This window comes from Amblyraja radiata, chromosome 34, assembly GCF_010909765.2.
Source record: "Amblyraja radiata isolate CabotCenter1 chromosome 34, sAmbRad1.1.pri, whole genome shotgun sequence".
Taxonomy (NCBI): domain Eukaryota; kingdom Metazoa; phylum Chordata; class Chondrichthyes; order Rajiformes; family Rajidae; genus Amblyraja; species Amblyraja radiata.
Window position 1 is genome coordinate 13,919,825 of NC_045989.1, and position 24,537 is coordinate 13,944,361.

General features: G+C 39.3%; 1 protein-coding gene across 9 annotated transcripts in view; it reads left to right on the plus strand.

Annotated features, from left to right (window-relative positions):
* Positions 1–24,537, plus strand: part of dennd4a (DENN domain containing 4A) — an 83,405-nt gene that overhangs the window by 13,304 nt on the left and 45,564 nt on the right. For all 9 annotated transcript variants that reach the window (XM_033050526.1, XM_033050522.1, XM_033050524.1 and 6 more), the window contains exons 2-11: positions 2,054–2,374; positions 4,767–5,016; positions 7,522–7,591; positions 8,538–8,707; positions 12,189–12,430; positions 15,022–15,088; positions 15,790–15,848; positions 17,654–17,798; positions 22,784–22,959; positions 24,308–24,408. In XM_033050526.1, the coding sequence (XP_032906417.1) occupies positions 2,064–2,374; positions 4,767–5,016; positions 7,522–7,591; positions 8,538–8,707; positions 12,189–12,430; positions 15,022–15,088; positions 15,790–15,848; positions 17,654–17,798; positions 22,784–22,959; positions 24,308–24,408 (1,591 nt within the window). In that variant the 5' untranslated portion in view covers positions 2,054–2,063. The remainder of the gene's footprint in view (positions 1–2,053; positions 2,375–4,766; positions 5,017–7,521; positions 7,592–8,537; positions 8,708–12,188; positions 12,431–15,021; positions 15,089–15,789; positions 15,849–17,653; positions 17,799–22,783; positions 22,960–24,307; positions 24,409–24,537) is intronic.

The following is a 24,537-nucleotide window of genomic DNA, read 5'->3' on the forward strand; positions in this document are numbered from 1 at the left end:
TCAAATCAAATTCCTTGTATTTCCTCTCCCCTGGTCCTTTTCCTTGCAACCAGAGGGGGGAGGGGGGGGGGGGGGGGAAGTGGAGGAGAGATACTATGTATAAACACATCTGTAATTTCTACATGGTGAAACCAAAATGTATAAAAATGGCCAAAATAAAATATGACAATGTGCACTTTAACCATATGTGATTTTTTTTTCCTATTACAAATCTCAAATTGTGGAGTACAGAGGTAAATAAATAAATGATGGGTCTTTGTCCCAAACATTATGGAGGGCACTGTAACTATTTCCAGAAACGTTTATTGGCGGGTTGCATAAGGGGACGGTTATAGATACTATTACGTGCAACTGTCATGCACCTGTTAAATGATGAGAAAGGGCAATGCGTCCTTCACCTCAGTGGGACATTGTGCCAATTGCCTTACTAAAATAAATGATGATTTTTATTCAGGCATGTATTCAGCTGAATTACTAAATTATCAATAAAAAGGAACATTGAATAGCAGGCATGCTCGGGTAAATCCTCAACCTCGGGTACAATAATTTATCTACTTTGTAAATTTATGACCTTGAAATAGTCTGCGATGTAGAAGTATATTCTGGTGAACTCATTGACTGCGTAACTGTTGTATTCTCAGTACATTCCAATCCATCCATGTGCTGTTGGGAGAAATGTTTACCTCAGCACGAGTGTGACGGAATTGATGACCTTAATGAGCTGCCAATATAAGAACACTACAATAATCCTGTGCTTTAACTACACTTTGAGCTGTCTCTCAAAAGTGCAGTACTTATTGTGTATCTTGCACAACACTGATTATAAATAAGACAAGTAACTAAACATGGAACATGCAGTAATAGGCCCAATCAATCTGCACACCATCCGGGTTCTGTCTACTTGCACTTTAGAGGGCTGGAAGATGAATTTATGGAGTATGTCAGGAATTGTTTTTTAGCGTAGCATGTTAAACCTATTTTAGATTTGCCAATTTTATAGAACAGGCTATTTTAGACTTGGTTATGTGTGATGGAGTAGGATTAATAAAATATGTTGTGTTTAAGAATTAGTGATCACAATATACTAGAATTTTAGATACAATTTGAGGATCTGTATCCAAGTCCATAACCAATTTTCTCATTGTAAATATGAACAATTGTAATGGTATGAATGGAGAATTGTCTGGAATGGATTGGATAAATAAGGGGTAGGTCAGTAGACGAGCAGTGGGAGATATTTAAACAGATAGTTCATAACACTCATCAGAAATGTAAACCGAATTCGAGAGATCCCAGGAGAAAGACTTATTTGAGAAGTCCATTCACATTTTGCAATGAGCAAGTTATTTATATTCTTTGAGATGTATTGTTTCAATCTGAACTAAGAGCTAGAGTAGTTCATTGTCCTGACCTGAAACATCATCTGTCCATTTTCCTGATCCAGTGAGTTCCTCCAGCAGTTTGTGTAAGAAGGAGCTGCAGACGCTGGTTTAAACTGAAGATAGACACAAAAAGCTGGAGTAACTCAGCGGGACAGGCAGCAGCTCTGGAGAGAAGGAATGGCTGATGTTTTGGGTTGAGACCATTCTTCTGAAGAATGCTGCATGATGTATTTTTTATCAATCAATCAGCTTTTTGTGTCTATCCTCCAGCAGTTTGTTTTGTGACTGATATGTGTCCATAGTTTTGCATAATAAATGGAATATTAACCAACCAAAATTTGATAAAGCACTGTAACTGTCACTTATAATTGGTTCAGCTGACAACATTAAACTGTGCAAAGAAAATGATTCCTTCAGGTCTCCCATTATCTTGTCAGCAGAGTCTTTCGACTGCTATAAGTTAAATTGTGAGATTAATGGTACACACTTCTTCCATTATCCCCCTCTCTCGTGTAGTTGGATTGGATTTGTTTCTTGAAAGCTTACCTGGCAGGGAAGCCACAAATACCTTTTCTCTAAAAACAATGTTTAATTATCTGTGGTGTAAAAAGGTAGTGTTTGCATTTAAGGTGAAGCATTGCAATTTGCATAATCATGTTCTTTCTTTTCAGGTGATCAGTCATGATGGAAGACAAAGGTCCTCGTGTCGCTGACTATTTTGTGGTGGCAGGCATGACTAGTGCATCAAAGCCGCTTGAAGAGGAGATACAGTTTAATGACAACTGCCATAAATTAGCTAAACCAAAAACACCCATTACAGATGTGGCTGTCATTGTGAAATCATTGGGAGAGGAAGTTCCTCAAGGGTATACATGTGTTGAAACTACTCAAACAGGATTATCCGCTGATCTCAATAATGGAAGTTTGATGGGTCCTCAAATTTTTTTATGCTACAAAAGAGGTAGAGATAAGCCACCTCTGACTGATCTAGGGTATGTGACTACAATTAACATTAATTCAGATTGCAATATATCATGTAGTGTATGGCTTTCATCTTTGTACTTGACATTCATTTCAGTAATATGTGTAGCTTGTTAACTTTGTTAAAATAGATATTTCAAACCTATACTGAATTGTGTAATATTCAATGCTTCTGAACCTTTGGCATATTCTATCTTCATGAACAAGTTTGGAGTACAAGTTCCCTTCACATTAACTGACAACAACATGTTTTAAAATGCTCAGGCTTTTAGTTCTTTTCACACCAAATGCAGGTTGCACCCAGGATGCACCATAGATACAGAATAATTCTTATAATTTTTATTACTTCCCTGGGTGATAGATTGTTTTCATAATTCCTTTAGGGTGTCAACATATCCCTATTTTATTTTTATTTTTATTTTGTATCACAATGATAGTTCTAACGAACATTTAGGCTTTGACCAACTTCAGTTGTATGTTACCGAGGTTGGGCAGTCATTGTTAGAGTTTAGATTACTTGTTATTCAACTTTCGGGTTGGAAGGTTTAAGAACCAGAGTGTGGATCGCTTTTATACTATTGTCAGTATTAGGCATTCGATTATCAAGTGGAGCTGATCACATAGATTGGGTATACAGCAAGATTTTCTATTTCAGATCATGTGCTCCATCGCACCAGAATGACATTTCTATTTCCTATATCAAGAGACCCTGACTCTCTCCATACTAGTCCATATTCACTAATGTTCTACTGAATTCATCCACCCATGAGCAGTTTCTTATAGATGGAGATTTTACGCTAGGTTAACTGCAGGGAAGAGAATGTTTAATAATTACATACCCATCTGTTGATTAAATGTATTCAAAATTACATTGGTAAATTGGCTTGGGTTTAGTTAGCACTGACATATATTTAGCCTAGTCAGCTATTTCTTATGGGCAAAACCTCTTCCACTGTCATTCTAGTGAATAAATGTTGTACCTTTTGCAATATTTCTACATCATTAGGGTGCATAAATACAGTATAGTATCTAATACATCTAATTAGAAAATCAAAAGAAATATACTATCTACATTTAAAAAATGTATTTGGTCATAATTTGTAGACATTATGGGCACGGCCAGCATTTATAGCACACCCTCATTTGTCCTCTAAACTGAAACTTTCTAACCCATTTCATATATAGGTATCTCAAGGTATTTAACGCAATTGCCTTATCAATAGATCTTGACCGTCCAGCAAGGGCAAATTGTTGTTGTGAAAGGAATGTTGGATACAACAATCCTTCTATGCCAGGAACTGAAAATATCATAATAATAATTTCATGTTTTATTAAACTTCAAGCCTGAGAAACTAAAGTTTTTTTTAATGGTAAGAGTAGCAAGATTATAGTGCTATGGTGTCAAATAGAATTCAGGCGCTGAACACCTCTAACAGAACTCTGTTAACTTCAACTACTACTAAAACAAATGCATACACAATATTCTGTTTCAATATCAAAATGTAGTGAACACTAGGAATAGATTGTCCAGTTCCTGGAGTCTGCTGTGCTAGTCATTTAGATCAGGGTGGTTCTAATTATACTTGTGACGATAATTATAATTGTGTATTAAAAGATGTAATTCTTAAATTAGTAAATTATTCTTTGAGAACAGTCTAAATCAAGAACAAATATCAAAAATAACCCAAAAAACACGTAATTCTCCATCCCACTCCCACTCCGATCTCTCTGTCCTTGACCTCCAATATTGGTACAGCAATGTCCAGTGTAAGTACAAGAATCACAGCCCCTCTTGCAACAAAGCTTTTTGCAAACATAATATCAAATTTAACAATTTCATGTATATCCTCATTTTTTCTCTCATAGATGAATCTGTACCCTTGCTTCAGTGTGTACATTTTCGTTCAGCTCCATATTATTTATCTTCCAATTACTATTTTTAAAATAATTATTACTTTCACCATTTTGATCTGCACCCTACGACAAGCTCTCTTCACCCTCCCCCTCTGCAACTTAAAACATGCTTGACCTCTAACTTTTCCAGTTGTGATGAATGGTACTTGATTGAAAGTCAACTCTGTTTCTCTTTCTACTGATGCTACTTGACCTTCTGAGCAGTTCCTGTCTACTGTACTTTTGTTTATGATTTACAGCATCCGTAGCTTTGTACTCCAAAATTGTACATCAGATTACAAAGGAAAGTCCTTGCTTTGCCTTGCATTAATTAACCTAGTTATTTTTATGAATATGTAATATCACACCTCATTTTCATTTTAAGAGAAATGTAGTTTATTAGCAATCTCCTAATTTCTGATTTAGATAGAAGCAGCTCAGCTAGCATCTAATTTATTTATCGTGGGATAATTACCAATTAATAGTGGTTAATCTAGTATTGTTTTCTAGTGTTTTATACGAATGGAAAGAGAGACTGAAGCATGGATGCCAAATCATTCAAACCACACCTTATGGCCGACCTGCTATCATCAGTGGTGGCACTTCATCTCAACGAATCTATATCACATATCGACGGGCACCAGAAAACACAGCCCAGAATTCACTGGCTGTTACTGATATTTGTATCATTGTTCCAAGTAAAGGCGAGACGCCACCACATACTTTCTGCAGGGTGGACAAAAATTTAAACAGCAGCATGGTAAGGTCATCAACTTACTTTTGGGTAACTCTTATGACAAGATTTGTTATATAGTCTAAATGCAGATGAGTTCTCCTTGATGTTATAACCACATTACATTTAATGCTGACTGAGGTCAAGCATTTGTGTTTCAACAGAGCAATGAATGTAGAAGGAAGTAAAATTGAGAAATGATTGTCATTTTGTGATCTTGCAGTAATCCTGAATAATCTTTAAGGAGTCCATTGTTGTTTATTATTTAATCAGGATTTCATTTGTAAATAGTGAGTTCCCCAACTGCCTTCTGACATGACTTTGAAGCAACCATATATAGGCCAAAGTAATTGGAGTTTTTATTGGCACCACAATAGTAAAATGAATGTGATAAGCTCGAGATACAGCTCTTATTGCACATCCCCAGTCACAGCTGTTTGAAAATGTGTTAAAATGAGTTAAAATGAGATATTAAACTGTCAGACACAAGAGATTGCAGATGTTGGAATCGTGGTTAGAAAACATATAGCTGAAGAAAGGGAAGATGTCAGGCCGCATCTGTGGAGGGAAATCAATAAATGACATTTCCTGTCTGAAGAAGGGTCTTCCAGCAGATTTTTTTTTTTTGCTTATTAAATTGCCAGAGATTTTACCAAATAGCAGAGAAAAAGTTTGATTCTCAAACAAAATATTACTTTGAAATAGAAGATAGACACAAAGTGCTGAAGTAACTCAGCGGATCAGGCAGCATCTCTGGAAAAGAAGGATCGGTGACGTTTTGAGTCGGGACCCTTCTTCAGACCCGACCCGAAACAACACCCATTTGTCTTCTACAGAGATGCTGCCTGACTCATTAAGCTACTCCAGGCTCCTGTACCTTCTACCTGAGGGTAGTGGGGAGATGAGTGAGTGGCCAGGATAATGTGGGTCCTTGATGATGCTGCTAGCGTTTTTGAGGCAGCGACTACGATAGTTAGTAAGTAAGTTACACATGGAAATGGACTTTCAATAGTGCAGTATTCCATCACCATCACCTAGCATCAGCCTAACAGTATATTTAGAATCTTAAATTAAGTTGAAAGTAACAATATTCTGTCTGGATGCAAGAACAAGCAAAGTCAATCCCAGAATGTTACAAGTAGTGTTTTAGTGTGTCATAAGGCATGTAAGAAATGTATATGTTAGTGTGGGTCGTCAGTTATCATTCACTTACCACTGTAAGATCCCTGGTTCATGGAGGTTTTAACCCAGATTTCAACTAATTTGTATGAAATGGCAGGAGGTCCCTAAACTGTGGCCCTTCCCCACAGAACACGTGTAGTGGCTTCACCCAGGGTCAGTGCAAGTCTTAGCACACAGCACATGCCAGTTAACAGCATTTCACAGTGTATAAGCATTAGAGCAAAGTTGTTAGATTTGTCAAACACTGAATCTGAAAGCTTTCCCATTAAGCTGAAGTGAAGTCTTAGGGACATTTTGAAATTGACAAACTCCTCCGGTGTTTTGGCCTGTAATGTTACAACCTTCAAATAATACTGGACCTGTCTTCTTCTGCCATCGAGTGAATTTAAAATATCACAGACTCCATACGTTTTTGATCAGTTTCTGAAACCATTTAAAAAAACATGCTGTGTGAATACTCTATGATCCAAGTCATTGTTTCTTTAAGAACGATAAATAACAGGATATTTTTGAACATATAAGGCCAATCTCTTTTACATACAGTAGCTGGAAAGCCTCAAGGCATGTTGACTTCCCCTTTGGTAAACTAGAGTACCAAAGTATATTTCAAACCCACAGAGACGATTCATGTACCTGACTGTTTATCAGTATTTTCTTGTTACCTTTGATTCTGCATTCCCCTTTCTGATTTACACTAATCTTCTAAACCCCACCATCTAGAATGTAATCCATTCCAAAGAATGGCTTATTCTTAGAAGAAATGAATATATTATCCTAATAAATAAATAATGTTTCTATGAATGAGATGTTTTAGCATCTCTTTTAGGTTGTCTGAAGCGGGGACAACTTGCAATTGAAGCATTTTTTCCAAAATGTGTACAAATCTGTTGCTTTGTAATATATTCTTGTATTTCATATTTCCTTACCACATAAAATGCATTTTAACGCATCAAATCTGTACGGGCTAATGGGGCAATTCCATGGCCATACCTTTTTTTTTTCTATGGCCTATTTTCCCGGCATTCCCATCAACCACTCCAGATACCGCTCACCCACATACGAGAGGCAATTTATAGCTGCCAATCAATCTACCAATCTCTGATGTCGGGGAAATCAGAGTAACTGGAGGGACCCTGCACGGTCACAGAAAGAATGTGCTAACCCCACACATACCCTGGAGGTAAAGATGTAACCCGGGTCAATGGAGCTGTGAGGGAGCTGCTCCAGTTGCTTTGTTACCTCTACTGGTTTGAATCAACAATTTTCATTGTAAACCTTGACAGTTTTGGTGAACATTGATGTGTACAATCAAGTGTGAAATTAAATGATTTATTTAATTTTCTGTTCCAGTGGGGATCAGCTGTATATTTATGCTACAAGAAGTCTTTGGCCAAGACCAACACTATAGCTTACAAAGCTGGTAGGTGTTGAATCTATGATGAAATCAATGTGTTAACATTTGTGGCTAAACAAGGACAGGGTGTATCAAAGAGAGTGTGTAACATTTATATGAACATTTAGAATTTAAGAACGATGAAATAGATCAAAGTCAGCATGGTTTTGTAAAGGGAAGATCTTGCCTGACGAATCTGCTGGAGTTCTTTGCGTTAATAGCAGGACAGACAGAGAGGAGGCTCTAGGTGTTGTTTACCTAGATTTTCAGAAGGCCTTCGATAAGGTGCTGCATGTCAGGCTGCTAGGGAGGAAGAGCGCCCAAGGTATTAAACGAGAAGATAATTGCATGGATAGTGGGTTGGCTGGATGGCAGAAGGCAAAGAGTTGCAATAAAAGGCGCTTTTAAAGGTTGGCTGCCAGTGACTAGTGGAGTTCCGCAATGGGCAATGCTGGGGCCGCTTCTCTTCACGTTGTCTATTAATGATTTGGATAAGTTGATTGAAAGCTTTGTGGCCAAGTTTGCAGATGACGCTAAGTTAGGTGGATGGGCAGGCAGTGTAGATGAAGCAAGGGCTCTGCTGAAGGACTTGGACAGGTTTGGAGAGTGGGTAGAGAAGTGGCAGGTGAAATTCAGTATAGCAAAGTGTGAAGTCATGCATTTTGGTAATAGGAATAAAGGCGTAGATTCTTTTCTAAATGGAGAGGGAATCCAGAAATCGGAGGTGCAAGGGGACTTGGGAGTGCTGGTGGAGGACTCCCAAAAAGTTATTTTGCAAGGTGAATCAGTAGTAAGGCAAATTCAATGCTTGCATTTATATCAAGAGGACTGGAATACAAAAACAGAGATGTAATGCTGAGGCTCTATAAGGCGTATAAAATTTCAGAGAGCTGCAAGTTCTAGCCTGAGCAAACAATGGTGTAGTAGTAATATTTAAAAAAAATGAATTCTGGCTGTCTTTTGTCTATTACAGGTTTAATATGTAGGTATCCAGAAGAAGATTATGAATCTTTCCCTTTGCCTGTATCAGTACCTCTCTTTTGCCTGCCAATGGGGGCAACCATTGAATGTTGGCCTTGCAATACCAAATATCCGCTTCCTGTTTTCTCTACATTTGTGCTTACAGCAGCTTCTGCAGAAAAGGTACATTCACATCAAGCCTGTTATTAGTGCCTCATGTTCTTGTGGGGTTGTGCTTAATAGTTTATTTGCTTTATGTGGTTGCCAAGAATTAATGCATAGAAACACTTGAATAGTCAGCTAATTTAAAAAAAATACATTTTAAGAACTATAACATAACATTTTATAACATTTTCCTTTTTTCATTTCAATTATTGTTGACCAGTAACAAGGATGCAGGCGTGTAAAGATGTTCTCTGTTATTTTAGCCAAATTGAGCAGAATCCTCATTTAGCAGAATGAGGAGTGATCTTCCTGGGACATGGAAACAAAATGTGGGGCTGAACAGGGTAGACGCATGAATGGTGTGTCATCTTACTGATGTGTCCGAAGCAGAGTTTGTAGTCACAAAAGGATAGGTTATTGAGGACTGAAATGAGAAGGACTTTCTTCACCCAGAAGATAGTGAATCTCAAGAAGTGTTGAGGTTTAGTAATTGATTATATTCACAGCAGAAGTAAATAGATTTGGGGTATTAGTGATTCAAAGTACAGTGCCCTCCATAATGGTTGGGACAAAGACCTATTATTTATTTATTTGCCTCTGTACTCCACTAATAGAGATTTGTAATGGAGAAAAATCACATGTGGTTAAAGTGCACATTGTCAGATTTTAATAAAGGCCATTTTTATACATTTTGGTTTCACCATGCAGAAAATACAGCAGTGTTTATACATAGTCCCCCCATTTCAGGGCACCATAATGTTTGGGACACAGAAACGTAATGTAAATGAAAGTAGTCATGTTTAGTATTTTGTTGCATATCGTTTGCATGCAATGACTGCTTGAATTCTGCGATTCATGGACATCACCAGTTGCTGGGTGTCTTCTCTGGTGATGCGCTGCCAGGCCTGTATTGCAGCCATCTTTAGCTTATGTGTGTTTTGGGGGCTAGTCCCCTTCAATTTTCTCTTCAGCATATAAAAGGCATGCTCAATTGGGTTCAGATCGGGTGATTGACTTGACCAATCAAGAATTTACCATTTTTTACCTTTGAAAAACTTTGTTGCTTTAGCAGTATGTTTGGGATCATTGTCTTGCTGTAGAATGAACTGCCGGCCAATGAGTTTTGAGGCATTTGAACTTGAGCAGATAGGGTGTGTCTATACACTTCAGAATTCTATATGCTACTTCCATCAGCAGTTGTATCATCAATGAAGATAAGTGAGCCAGAACCTTCAGCAGCCATACATGCCCAGGCCATAACACCCCCACCACCGTGTTTCGCAGATGAGGTAGTATGCTTTGGATATTGGGCAGTTCCTTCTCTCCTCCATACTTTACTCTTGCCATCACTCTGATATATTAATCTTCGTCTCATCTGTCCACAGTACCTTTTTTCCAGAATTGTGGTTGCTCTTTTAAGTACTTCTTGGCAAACTGTAACCTGGCCATCCTATTTTTGCAGCTAACCAGTGGTTTGCATCTTGCAGTGTCGCCCCTGTATTTCTGTTCATGAGGTCTTCTGCAGACAGTGGCCATTGACAAATCCATGGTAGACAAAAATGCTGGAGAAACTCAGCGGGTGAGGCAGCATGCATGCTACCTTCGATTTTCCAGCATCTGCAGTTCCTTCTTGAACATTGCCAAATCCACACCTGACTCCTGAAGAGTGTTTCTGATCTGGCGGATAGGTGTTTGGGGATTTTTCTTTACTATAGAGAGAATTCTGTCATCAGCTGTGGAGGTCTTCCTTGGCCTGCCAGTCCCTTTGCGATTAGTAAAGGTCCTGTCCCACTTGGGCGTCATTTGCGCGTCACGCAGGTGGCGAATCCCAAATTAGAATAGAATAGAATAGTTTCTTTATTGTCATTGTAACATGAACCATGTACAACGAAATTGTAAAATGTCAGCCAGTCAGTGCACCATTCAAACATTTCTAAAAGCTAACGATACATACAAGGTAAAATATTTAAAAAAGATAAACAACTAAAATAAATATCATAAAAATAGCACGCATAAACACCCAGCCCTACATCCTTCTGTCGATTTCACAGTCTCTTAGTATGTATCGCCCCTGCGTTCCTTGGCGGCTACATTTAGTGCCTTTATAGCAGTGGGGTAAAAACTGTTTTTAAGTCTGTTTGTCCTTGTCCTTGTAGATCTGTACCGTCTCCCTGACGGTAACAGTTCAAACAGGGAGTGTCCGGGGTGGGAAATGTCCTTTATAATACTCTGGGATTTTTTGATGCAGCGGGAACTGTGTAAGTCCTCCAAGGTAAGGAGAGGGCAGCCGACAATCCTCTGGGTGTTGTCAATGGCCCTCTGGAGCGCTTTCCTCTGAGCCGCTGTGCAGCTGGTGTACCATACGCATACACAGTATGTTAGGATGCTCTCAATGGAGCACCGATAAAAGGACAGCAGCAGTCTCTGAGTGATGTTATTCTTCCTGAGCACCCTCAGGAAGTGCAGTCTCTGCTGGACCTTTTTCAGCAGCGCAGAGGTGTTCACGCTCCACGTCAGGTCCTCCTCAATATGGATTCCCAGGAAGCGGAAATCCGCCACCCTCTCCACACAGTCCCCTCTGATAATTAATGGTACCATGTCCGTTTTATTCTTCCTGAAGTCTATTATTATCTCCTTGGTCTTTAAGGTGTTGAGGAGCAGGTTCCTACGCATTAAGGAGGCATTTAAACACACCTGAGCAATTACAAACAACTGTAAAGCCATGTGTCACAAACATTATGGTGCCCTGAAATGGGGGGACTATGTACAAACACAGCTGTAATTTCTACATGGTGAAACCAAAATGTATAAAAATGAACTTTAATAAAATTCGACAGTGTGCACTTTAACCACATGTAATTTTTTGTATTACAAATCTCAAATTGTGCAGTACAGAGGCAAATAAATAAATTATATGTCTGTCCCAAACATTATGGAGGGCACTGTATATGAGCTTGGGAGTGATGCAGGGGAGTGGTATTGATGTAAAAGTCTAACCTTTATATTATTGAATGCTGCAGCAGGTGGAGGAGGCAAATGATGAACTCTTATTTTTGTTCTTGAAATATCACTCAGGAAAGAGGATCTGCTGCATGAAGGATTCAAGCCTCACCAAATGATTCACTTTACTCTTCTATGTCCAAACTTAATTGCTCTTGAGCAGTTGATGGTGACTCAATAAGGGAATAAAATATGGAAATGTTCTCTCCAACCTCTTTTAGCTAAAGTTGTGCGGAAGACCAAGCTTTGTCAGAAATGTGTAAATTCTTACTTTTAATTATCACAGAATAAATGTTAAAGAAAAATGAAATGCAAAGAGTCTTAATCCCTGAATCCTGATTTTTTATTTTTTAAAGTATAGGATGCAGTGTTGGATCAGTCACTCTGAATGATTACAATTGCTTAACTAGGTAGTGCATTAATTACTACAGCGTGCTATATTGATAATTACCACCGTTGTTGATCTGTAGTAAAAAGACTCAAATGTCATTGTTCCTAGGTTTACGGCGCAGCTATTCAATTTCATGAGCCTCTTTCCCAGGAGAATTTGACCGATAAGCAACGATCACAACTAGGCCTGGTCAGTGCAGCTGACCGAAAACCTATCCTCTCGAAAACCGTTCACACCAGCAAGTGTATTTGTCTTCTGTCACACTGGCCATTCTTTGAAGCTTTTCAGAAATTTCTCACGTTTTTATACCGCTATTCAATCTCCGGACCCCATGCACTACCAATCGAAAAGTAAGCTGCCTATGAAATGTGATTTGTTCATGACTGTACTCTGTTCATATTGCATGGTCTCAGCTCAGTGCTCAGCTGGTAGTGATAATAGGTCACTAGGTTGGAGGACAAAACGTGTTAGGCTTCATGCACTGTCAGTATTCAGCCTAGTGGAATTGCATGGTTCAAATATTGGGATGAGGATCAAGCACTGTGGTTCCTTCATGACCAAAGAGCCAGAATTCATTGTTGAACGTCAATAACGGGGAGCTTACCAAGGATCGGAGGGGGCCTGCGAACCTCTTAAGAAAATGAGGATCTGTGCTTTCAGGAAAGGAGGCAGGGACAATTGGCATCAATGTTTTTTGAATAAAGACAATGCTATTTACTCTGCTTCGATGAGCTTGAACCCTGCAGTGCTTGTGGAGCATTTCCTCTAGTTTATATTCTAAAGAAAAGTGTTGAATTATTGCAAAAAATTGAGATCGTTAAAAATATTTCACATTGTGAATGTAGTTGTAGTGGCAAATTGATAAGCTGTTATTGTCACTTTTACACTGGAATTTATAGTACTCACCTAAAACTTGTGTAACACCTTCTAAGTTTTCTGAATAATAAATTTATCTTTCACTTACAGTGCCCTCCATAATGTTTGAGACAAAGACCCATCATTTATTTATTTGCCTCTATACTCCACAATTTGAGATTTATAATAGGAAAAAAATCACTTTTGGTTAAAGTGCACATTGTCAGATTTTAATAAAGGCCATTTTTATACATTTTGGTTTCACCATGTAGAAATTAAAGCAGTGTTTATACGTAGTCTCCCCATTTCAGGGCACCATAATGTTTGGGACACTGGGCTTCACAGGTGTTTGTAATTGCTTAGGTGTGTTTAATGGCCTCCTTAATGCAGAGCTCTCAGAACCTAGTCTTTCCTCCAGTCTTTCCATAAACTGTGTTAAGATTAAACCAAGGAGGTATCCTTCTCTCAAGGAAGTCTTCTCTCATATTATTGAACCACAGCGTAAGGGATCCCTGGCTACTCAATTTCTCCTCAAACAGCAAACCCCAGAACCATTAAAACTTTGCTGTACTTCCTGTATGGTACATCTATTTTCACATTATTCCTCAGGGAGAATGTGCAAACTCCGCACAGACAGCACTATAGGTCAGGATGAAACCTGGGTCTCTGGTGCAGAGTGGCAGCATCTCTACCAGCTTGTTATTGTATCTGCAACTGCCATCTCCCCTGGCAGCGCCTTCCAGATATCCACCGCTCTCTGCGTAAAAACAAAACTTGACTCACAAGTCAACTTTGAACCCTCTGCCATTCCCTCTCTGAAATTGAACCTTGCAGAATTCAATATTTTCACCTTGGGGAAAGGATCCAACTATCTGCCTTATCCATGCCATTCATATTTTATGCTTCTAGCAAATTGCATCACAGCCTCCACAGCAGGGAAAACAATCCACGTTTATCCAACCTCTCCTTACAACTAATACTCTCCAATCCAGACAATCTCTTGGTCAATCTATTCTGCACCATCTCCAATGCCTTTGCATCCATATGTGCACACAAAACTCCTACGTGGTCTAACCAAATTGTATACAGCTGCAACATGTCTTCTATAATTGACCTTTTATAATTGGGCCCTGGTTGATGAGAGCAATCGTGTTGCTCGTTTTCTTTATCGCTCTATCCACTTATGTTGCCACTTTCAGGAATGCATTATATTGAACTCCAAAACCCATCTGTATATCCTGCATATAGATCGTGTCATTTTTTGTTTATTTTCCTCTTTGACCTAAAATGCATCACCTCTCACTTGTCCAGATTTAACTCCCAAATTTCCAACTGATCTGTATCTTGCAATTTTCCTTGACAACCTCCTTGCTACCCACAATTCTGCCAATAAAACACCCCTACATAACTGCGCGCTGCCTTCTATGACCAAACCAATTTTATATCTAATTTACCAACTCACCATGGATGCCATTTTATGGACCAGCCTACCACAGGGACATTGTTAAATGCTTTACTAAAGCCTATGTAGGCAACATCAAGTGAGCCATTCTCATCAATCACTTTTGCAAATATCCCAAAGATGTGCAGGTTGGTAAATTGATTGGTCATTGTAATGAGTGGTAGAATCTGGTGGTGTTTGTCGTTATGAGGGATAAATAAACTGGGAATTGTGCAAATAGATGTTTGATAGTCAATGTTGAATCAATAGGCTGAAGGGCTGCTTCTGTGCTCCATCTCTATGATTTATTAGATTTGGTATTGGTTTATTATTATCGCGTGTACTTGGATACAGTGGGGAAAAATTTGTTTGTGCGCTATCTTGTCAAATCATACTATACATGAGAACTGTCAAGTCATACACAAGTACAATAGGTAGTGCAAAGAAAAAGTGCAGAATATTAGGTTATAGCATTATAGTGTTACAGTTGCAGAAAATGTGCAGATAGAAAATTGCAAGGACCGCACAAAGGTAGCATTTTTGTTAAAACATGTAAAGTAAGCATTTAGTAGATGGCTTCATGACTAATTGGGAATCGTGAAGAAAATTATAGTCTCAATTTTCAACCTGACTTGTATTTTGCAGACATATCTGTCATTTCATGCACAAAGTTCCATTTCCTTCTCCTCAAAGACCAAGGATTCTTGTGCAGGTAGGTGTCTATCTGTTTAATTGCCTTTCTTGACAGAAATATTTTGCTGTGCAATGAACCATTGATTAGATTAAAGTTACAATTTGGCACATTGATCAAAAATATATTACAAGCATTCAGGATCTATTTTATTCAATGTGAAATTGTTTGGGGAAATGCAGTGACCCTTTTAGGCGGGTCTGTATTTGGAGTTTAGATGGGAGTGATCTTATTGAAATATAAGATCCCAAGGGAGCAAGATAGGGTAGTTGTGGGGATGTTTTTACTAACGAGAGAATCACAAGGAAGGGATAAAGATCCAATCAGTTAAAACCAAGATACATGGAAATTTCTTCTTACGGGAATTGTCTGCCCGAGAGAATTGCAGAGGTTAGCTCATTGGAAGGATTTTCAAGTGAAGACAAGTAATTTTTTGAAAGACCTGGATATTAAAGGCTCTGGGGATTTAGCAGGGAAGATGAGTTGGGACCTAGGCAGATCAGCCATAATAACACGTTCCTATGTTCTGGGTGATTGGTGAAATCAAAGGCGTAAAATTAATTCCTGTATTTCAAAAGGAATTTAAAGGCTAAGGAAATAAGCAAAAGGTGAGAATTTGATTTGTAAATAATAATATTGGACAACCAAATAAATTTATAGCAGAGAGTTGTTGCAGCTGTGAAAGTCGACAGAATTTCAACCTAATATCTTTTCTGTTACAGCAATCACCTCATGACCACTTAATGCTGTGTCAACCTGTATCTTCACCACTACCATTGAGGTAAGTGGTTGAGCTCTGGTTGCTTCTTGTGTACTTCATTTGAGGTGAATTTCCTCTTTTGTATCATTTTTCTGTCCAAAGTCAGCAAGAGTGGGCAAGGATTGGTCACAGGCTAGAACAGTGAAATGGCAGATTTTCATTAATATCAGTGAGCCAATTCAATAATCCAATTGTGGCTACATCTAATGGCAATTTTAAATAACTGAATTCAAATTTATAAAATGCCATGGAGGGAATTTATCATCTTCCTTGAATTATTGCCTCAGCTCCTTTAAAGAGTAGTATATCATCAGTTCCTTTAAAGAGTAGTATACATTTTATAAATGTAAATTTCATCTTTTATGCCGGTGTGATAATCCCAGAATGCTTGATTGAAATCTGTTATAAACTGAGAAAAGCACAGATTGTACGTCGGTGTTAATAATGGGTGATCCTGTATTTGCTTATCTGCTCCTCTGTACGATAGGAGGAATAGCAAGTACCTCTCCTAAATCACTGCTTCACAACTCCCTGCAATGTGGCAGATTTTACATCATTCAAATGTCTCCATAATTGCTATTGGTTCCACTAATTAAATAAAGAAAACTCCGTATAGTTATAGAGCAAAAGGAGCAATAAATCAATATTTGAAAGAAACAGCACAGCAAATTAGACTTTGAAAGGAATGTTTCCTGCAAAATGCTGAAAGGGTAGAAGGAAATGTGTGACCAGTGGTGGGATCACATTGGAGCTGGTGGAAATTATGAAGAGTATCACGTTGAATATGAAGAATGGTGGGCTCAAAGGTGAGTACCGTGGGAATTCTATCTCTGATCTGTGCTGGAAGGGAGAGAATGAGAGTAAACGTGAAAGAAATATAGGGAATACGTTGAGAGCTCCATCACTCTGCCAAAGGACAAGCCACGTTTCAGGAAGAAATACTTCATTTCAAGGGGCACCAGAACCACATTGGAATAAATACGATGCCTAGTTTGAGAGATCGATTGAGTTGTATCCACAATTCTCTGCAATATCTTGTGGGCTTTGGCATAACAGCATGCTGAACCAAGCTATGATGCATCCTGGGGAGATGCTGTCTATGGTGCATCTGTATAAATTGTTAAGTGTCATTGGAGACATGCCAAATTTCCATGGTTTTCTGTGTAAGTCGAGGTGTTAATGTACTTTCTTGGACATGGAGTCAAACTGTTTTATAGGGAGCATCATGGTAGCACTGCAGTGATCAATGTATTGGAGAAAGATTTGAGGGCATGATCCTAAATAAGCCCGAAACAAAGACTTTTCTAATGTAACTAAAAGGACCCTCATTAGGGCTCGTGTGAGTTTCCATTGCTACACCTTTACATGGACAAAGTGAGCGGAATTGGAGGAAGTTATCCTTGTGTGGACACATTCCGTCAAGCCCTTTCTGATGTGGAATGGAGGTGTGAAGGGACTGATCATCCATGGTGATCTTGTCTCCATAACCTTCAAAATAACAAATTCCAAAGATTTACCACCAGCTGTGAGGGGGAAAAATGCTTTGAACACAGTGCTTCTGACAGTGTTCCCCCATGACATTTTCGATCTGGGAGCTCACAAGTACACAGCACCAATTATTCTAGCCAGACCTGCTTCCATAGCTGGCAGGATCTAAACCTGCATAGGGAAACCCCAATGTTATTTCTAAACCATCGTCTCAACTACTCAACCATGGCCATCCAATGGGGCATAAATTAAAGATGCCAGTGATATTCGTTTCACATTAAATTAAAATATAAATGTTTCAATTCATTGAATTCTAATAGTGTCTGTCCTTCTTTCAGTGGTGGCAGTTTCACTACTTTGCTGCAGAACCTGGGCCCTGAGAAGGCAATAACTCTGCTGCTGTATGCAGTGACTGAACACAAAATTCTTATTCACTCCCTTCGTCCAGCAGTGTTGACCAGTGTGGCTGAAGCACTTGTTTCTGTAAGTATTAAGATCAACATGCTACAAAAAATCTGGAAGACTTATGAACCTTATCAAATAAGATAAAGGAGCATTCTAAGAGATTCTGTAAATATGTTAAGAACAAAAGGATAAGTACAGAGAGACCCCTTGGTCAGATACTCCGCCACTTCAATCTGGACTTCCACTGTTACGCTGATGACACCCAGATTTACCTTGGCACCAAATCCCCCCACAACCCCCCCCCTCTCCCATATCAACTCCTGTTTGTCAGCTATAAAAACCTGGATGCAACATAATTTCCTCAAACTCAACAGCGATAAGACAGAATTCCTCCTCATAGGCTCCAAAGCCAGACTCAGCAAAATCAATAACCCCACTCTCACCATCGACGGCACCACTGTCTCCCCATCTCCCCAGGTCCGCAACCTTGGCGTGATCTTTGATTCCACCCTCTCCCTTGAGCCTCACATCCGCCATGTCATTAAAACCTCCTTCTTTCATCTCCGCAACATCGCCAAACTCAGACCCTCTCTCACACCGCCTGCTGCTGAAAGACTCATCCATGCCTTCATCTCCTCCCGACTGGACTATTGCAACTCACTTCTCCTTGGCATCAGCTCCACCTACATCAACCGACTCCAACTGGTCCAGAACGCAGCCGCCCGACTCATCACCCACACCAAATCCTGGCATCACATCACTCCAGTCCTCAAAAAACTTCACTGGCTTCCCATCTCCCACCGGATCACCTACAACATCCTGGTCCTCACCTACAAAGCCCTCCACCATCTGGCCCCCCCATATCTCACTGACCTCCTCTCCCCCTACCAACCCTCACGGTCCCTCAGATCCACATCAGCTGGTCTCCTCTCCATCCACAAGTCCAACCTCCGCAGTTTTGGGGACAGAGCCTTCTCCAGGGCATCTCCCAGGCTCTGGAACTCCCTCCCCCAACTGATCCGCAATTCCGTGTCCCTCACCATCTTCCAGTCCCGCCTCAAGACCCATCTCTTCACCTCTGCCTATCCTTAGCCCCACGTCCCCGTCCCTTTTCATCTGTGCATTAATTGCCTCGTACTGTGTTTTGTATTGAATTCTGTCTTTACTTTGTGTACTAGTCATGTCTCTACTATTTATTTCATTCCCCTTATATGTTTTGCCTCTACATGCTCAATTTTTGTAAGGTGTCCTTGAGACTCTTGAAAGGCGCCCATAAATAAAATTTATTATTATTATTATTATTAGATTAGGTCTCCCATGTGAAGGCACAGAAGATGGGTGAGAGGTTAAACAAATATTTCTCATCTGTGTTAACCATGGAGAAAGTGTTGGAAGCTGTGGAATGAAGGGAAATAAATTGTGATCGCTTGGAACATATCCACATTACAAAAAAGGAGATGTTGGTGGGCTTATTAAGGTGGATAAATCTCCAGGGCATGGTCAAAGTATCCAAGGACATTATGAGAAACTAGAGGAAGAAATTGCTGGAGCCCTGGCAGAGATACCACATAGTAGGTTAGACCTAAAAGATTTGATTATGTCGGATCAAGGATGATTTAGCCCATTGGATACAAAATCGGCTTGGTGGTAGGAGTCAGAAGGTGATAATCGATTGTTGTTATTCATATTAGATTCCTGTGACTTGGGCATAGGTTAAGGTGAGAGGGAGAAGATTTGAAAGAGTCCTGAGGAGCATTTTCTTCCACAGTGATTGGTGGAACAAGCTGCCAGAGGAACCTGAAGACCACTTTTATGCCCATTGTCTTCATTTTTAATTTTTCATGCCACAATAGATTAAAGCCTGCCTTCATTTTAAAGATGGTCACTCCAAACTCACCTCAGATTGGAATTCGGCTCTTTTATCAATATGTGGACCAGGCTATACTGCAGGGGTCGGCAACGTATTGCCCCCAGGCTGAATGCGGTCCATAATCCAAAATCATTCGGCCCGCAGGCGGATTGTTTTTCCCGTAATCATCCGGCCCGCCGAGCGCCGAGCTCTGGCTATACCACATCCTGCGCAAAGCCGCCAGCACGGCCACGCACCTTCTGTGAACACATTTAAGAAAGAACTGCAGATGCTGGAAAAATCGAAGGTAGACAAAAATGCTGGAGAAATTCAGCGGGTGAGACATGCAAGGATTGTATGAGGCTGCCTCACCCGCTGAGTTTCTCCAGCATTTTTGTCTACCTTCTGTGAACATGTGATTTGATGGCTGCCATCCGGGATGGGATGGGGGCGGGATCCATGTGTACACGTGATAGATGTGGCCCGCCATCCGCTCACAGACATGCGTCCTAGCCCCTATGCAGAACAAGGTTGCTGACTCCTGCTACATTGGGTATGAAACCGAATGGCACAGGTAAAACCCAAAAGGGACATCAGTGAGTTGATTATAGGTGAGAAAAAGCTGCCTGGTAGCACTGTTAATGATCTATTACATCACTGATTCATGGTAAATTGTGTGAGGAATAATTAACAAAATTAAAACAATAGCTGCCTGGGAGGATGGCATTTGCTGGCGTTCCTCATTTGTTTAAATTCAGTATATTGAAAATTATAGAAATAAATGTCCATGAATGTGGTTCATCAGCCATTGAACGCTATTTTAAAATGGACCTCTTGTTACAGCCAGGTTTGATGTTTTTTCAGGAAGTCAATTTTAATTAGAAAGTTTTAAATTTTTATTTCCCAGATTCCTAATCTATTTTCTCTGTCAGGTAGCCCTGTAATTAAACCCGGTGACTTCAGATACTAGAGCACCAGCAGCAAATTGAAAAACTCTTCAATGGAAGTTTGTAATCTAGCCAATAAAAACAGTGGAGCTATTGAGAGATGATGCAAGCATTCCAGGCCCTTCTATAATATATTCTACTTCCATAATGTCATTTTTATTTTTGTTTTATTGTATCTATTTGAGAAACTGGTTGAGGTAACACGTTTTGAGAAACTGTAATATTAGCTTCATGAATTATAGCTGGTAACGCAGTCGATCCATGTGTTACGAGGAGGGTGGCTTTGCTAGAAAATGTACTATATCGTGATTTTCATTAATGCAGAGCCATGTCATCTGCACGTGTGTTAAAAAACATGAGTTGAAAACAAATACATGAATTCCATGAGGTTGAATTTTATTCCATGTCGCAAATTTTTGGCTTGTGATTTGTGAATTCTGTAAAGCCCCTGTCCCACTTTCACGACCTAATTGGCGACCTCTGACTCAGACTCGCAGCATGGTCGTAGGAGGTCTTCGTAACTCTTCCCCATGCTCGTGAGTGGTCTCCGCGTACTCATGGCCTCAAGTAGGTCGCGGCGTTTTTTCCAGCCTGATAGAAAATGTCCACGAGTAAAAAAAAGGTCGTCATGGAAAAAATTGATACTTTTTACTCGTAGGTAAGTCGTAGTAGGTCGTGATGGTAGTCGTAGGTCAGTAACTGGCCCGAGGAAAAAAATGCAAACATGACATTTTATCATGTGATCATTTTCCTCTCGTAGCTAGTCGTAGTTGACCTTAGGTGTGGAAGACTGAGGTCGAGGGAGGTCGCAGGAGGTCATAGACATGGTCGTAGGAGGTCTTTTACTTTGGCCAGTCAATGCGACCGTGACATTGTTTTCAACTCGTCTAGGGTCTTCTAAACTCGTGGATTAGGTTGTCCAAGTGGGATAGGCCCTTTAGGATGAATTTCCGTAACCCCAACAACTGTAATGCAAGAAAGGACACAGTGCTGGCGTAGCTCAGCAGTTTAGGCAGCATATCTGCAGCACATGGATAGGTGATGTTTCTTGTCAAGAGCCTTCTTCAGACTGCAGGGGTAACACAGAGTTTGACTTTAACATTGTGCTAATATCGAATAAAGATTGGTTTAGTGATTAATTAAAGTAATGGAAAGCCTTGAGTTATGACTACCAACCAGTCCCACAGACCGTCTTGGGCCATCGGATTAGGCTGGAACCAGTCTAATCAACTAGTACTGAATGGATGGCCTGAATGACAATCCCCTGTTTTGTAAATTCAATCAAGAATTCAAACTTCTGCTAATTAGAGCATCTTAAAAACATGTCTCAAGAAAATGGTTAGTGTAAAACACTTTATCTATGGGCTTAGATTCAAGCTATTTTGATTCAAAAGGAACGTTGACAAACCTTCAGTTCTTTTCTTCCTGGCATTAGAATTGTAGTCTAACCTGAATTCACATTGCGACTTCTCCTGAATTTACTTGTGGTATTGGAGAGGTGCTCAGTGTGATCTCTTCCATGGAGTACTTGGGAGACTACTAGTTCTTGTTAAGATTATAATATTTGAGATGACTTAAAAAGCGAGAGGAATTGACCATAATGTTGAAAAAAAGTTATGGATGCCTAATGATCAATGCCTGATGATTGGTGCTTCAGCTGCTGTCTTTTATCACTGGCTTGAGATAAAGAATGAATTAATGCAATTTATTTTGTGCAAGCTAAAAGACCACAACCCTTAAAACTTGAAACAACAACTCCTCATCTAACTAAAAATTCTTAAAGCCTTATACAGCTTGGTGATTCATCTTAATTATTCCCTTAAGTGCATTGATTCTTTTGACTAATAAAATGGTCTGCATATTTTGGGAGAAATTTTAACAAATTGTTCTTTTTAAGTTTTCGCTTGCATTTATTTTCTGTGGAAAATACAAAGTTCCAACAAAAGGCTGTATTTTGAGGAGCAAAAAGCATATGGTATATACATTTCAGAAATTGGTACCGAATTCACCATGGTGAAAGGTTACTGATGTGAAGGTTATCTGATTTTCTAAAATGGTGCCTTACCTGTTGAATATATTTATAGATGTTTAAATTTTGTATTTTAATGAATGCATTTTTATGGATTTTTTGGGGGGTTTTTCATCGAGTTGTGGGAATACTCAAAGCAGTGACACCTTGCTATTAGTTTGCATTAGCAATGCTTTGAAATTATTTCTTTATATACATCAGAAAGTATGTTGATTTTACTATGATTCTTCACATACAGATGATATTTCCTTTCTACTGGCCATGCCCATACATTCCTCTGTGCCCATTGGCTTTGGCAGATGTCCTTAGTGCCCCTTGCCCCTTCATTGTGGGAGTTGACTCTCGCTACTTTGACCTGTATGATCCTCCAAGTGATGTAAGCTGCGTGGATCTTGACACTAACACCATCTCACAGTAAGATTTTGACAATATACAATTAAATAATAAATTGTGGCTTTTGCCAATGCAAGTTACAAAATGGAACTGTCTGAAATGAAATGTCCACACTAAAGTGTTGATTCACAATAGTGTCATAATAAAATAGTTTACTAAAGAATAGTAAGATGAGCGTCAATGACAAGGCAAATAGAATTGCAATGTCTTAGGATGAAGCAGTTGTATAGTGTGTAGATATGGTGTGACAGGCTTATATTGTTTGTATAAAATTATAATTATTGGGGCAGATCCTGATGCCAATGTTAATACGAAGAATTACCAGTGTTTTACTACAGGAGCAACAATTTCCAGCACCAGCTTGTTCCAAAACTGTCAGTGGCATTTTTTGCTCTGCTGCTTTTCATTGTTCTATCTGGAACATATGACAATAGAACACTGTTGACTCATGTGCTGCTGGCTGTCCCCACACCTCACTAATAGTCTCCTGTTGCAGGCCAACATTCAAGTTAATGTGAGAAATTAACTTGATTAGTATGGGTGTCATTCTTCATTAGTATGGGTGTCAGAGGCTATGGGGAGAAGGCAGGAGAATTGGGGTTAGGAGGGAGAGATAGATCAGCCAGATTGAGTGGTGGAGTAGACATGATGGGCCGAAGGGCCTAATTCTACTTCTATCTCTTATGACAAATCAGTTACCAGGGGAAAAGTATGTAGGCTTTTTAGATGTGAACTAACTTAAGGTTTTAATTGTTTTTAAGTCTATCTGTGCCTATTTTTTGTTTTTAACTTCAGAACATAGAATTAATAATTGTAATGTTTTTCACATAATCTTTGACGGGTCCCTTGATTTTCCCTATTGACCAAAAATCTGCCTGTCTCAGGCTGATGTACAGAATTTTGGACTGTGGGGGATGGAACTGATAGAGAACAGTGAGGGTAGTTGAAGCCTGGTTAGATCAATGTTGATCTTATTGAATTGAGGAAAAGGGGATATGTTACCCTTGCATTGCTTAAGATCTTTGTACTTTATTTTGTCTTGAATTATTTTTTTTCTCCATTACCATATGAGGAAAACATGATTCATTAATTTACAATTACTTTAATCAAGTGCTTTAATTGTGATTAAATCTCAGCCTCATTTGATAGTTCATTGTCTCGATTCTAGAGTTGTCCATCAACATGTATACTGAATTGCAATTTCGAATATCTTCTTTTGTTCAATTCACTATCAGTTACGCAGTGTACTTGCAAAGCAATTTATTTTTACTGATAGTAAAAACAAAGCCAACGCTAGAAAATTTGTAGTTTCTAAATTCATTTATTGTTTTTGTGTCCAAGATGTGTATTTAAAAGATTGTTCTTTCAGAACGGATGACAGGACAAACGTTACGTGGAAAGTACTTCCAAAGAAAGCCTGTAAAAATCTGATCAACTCTTTAAACAACATTTATGAACAACTGGCAGAGAGTAAGTGTGTTATGAACTCGGTAATGTTGAAATGTGTTCATTCCTTTAAAAAGCAGTGGCTTACAGATAAATGTAGAGTCTTCAGAGCTGTCTTTGCAGCAGCAAGGGATCTTGCCCAATAACAGCCAA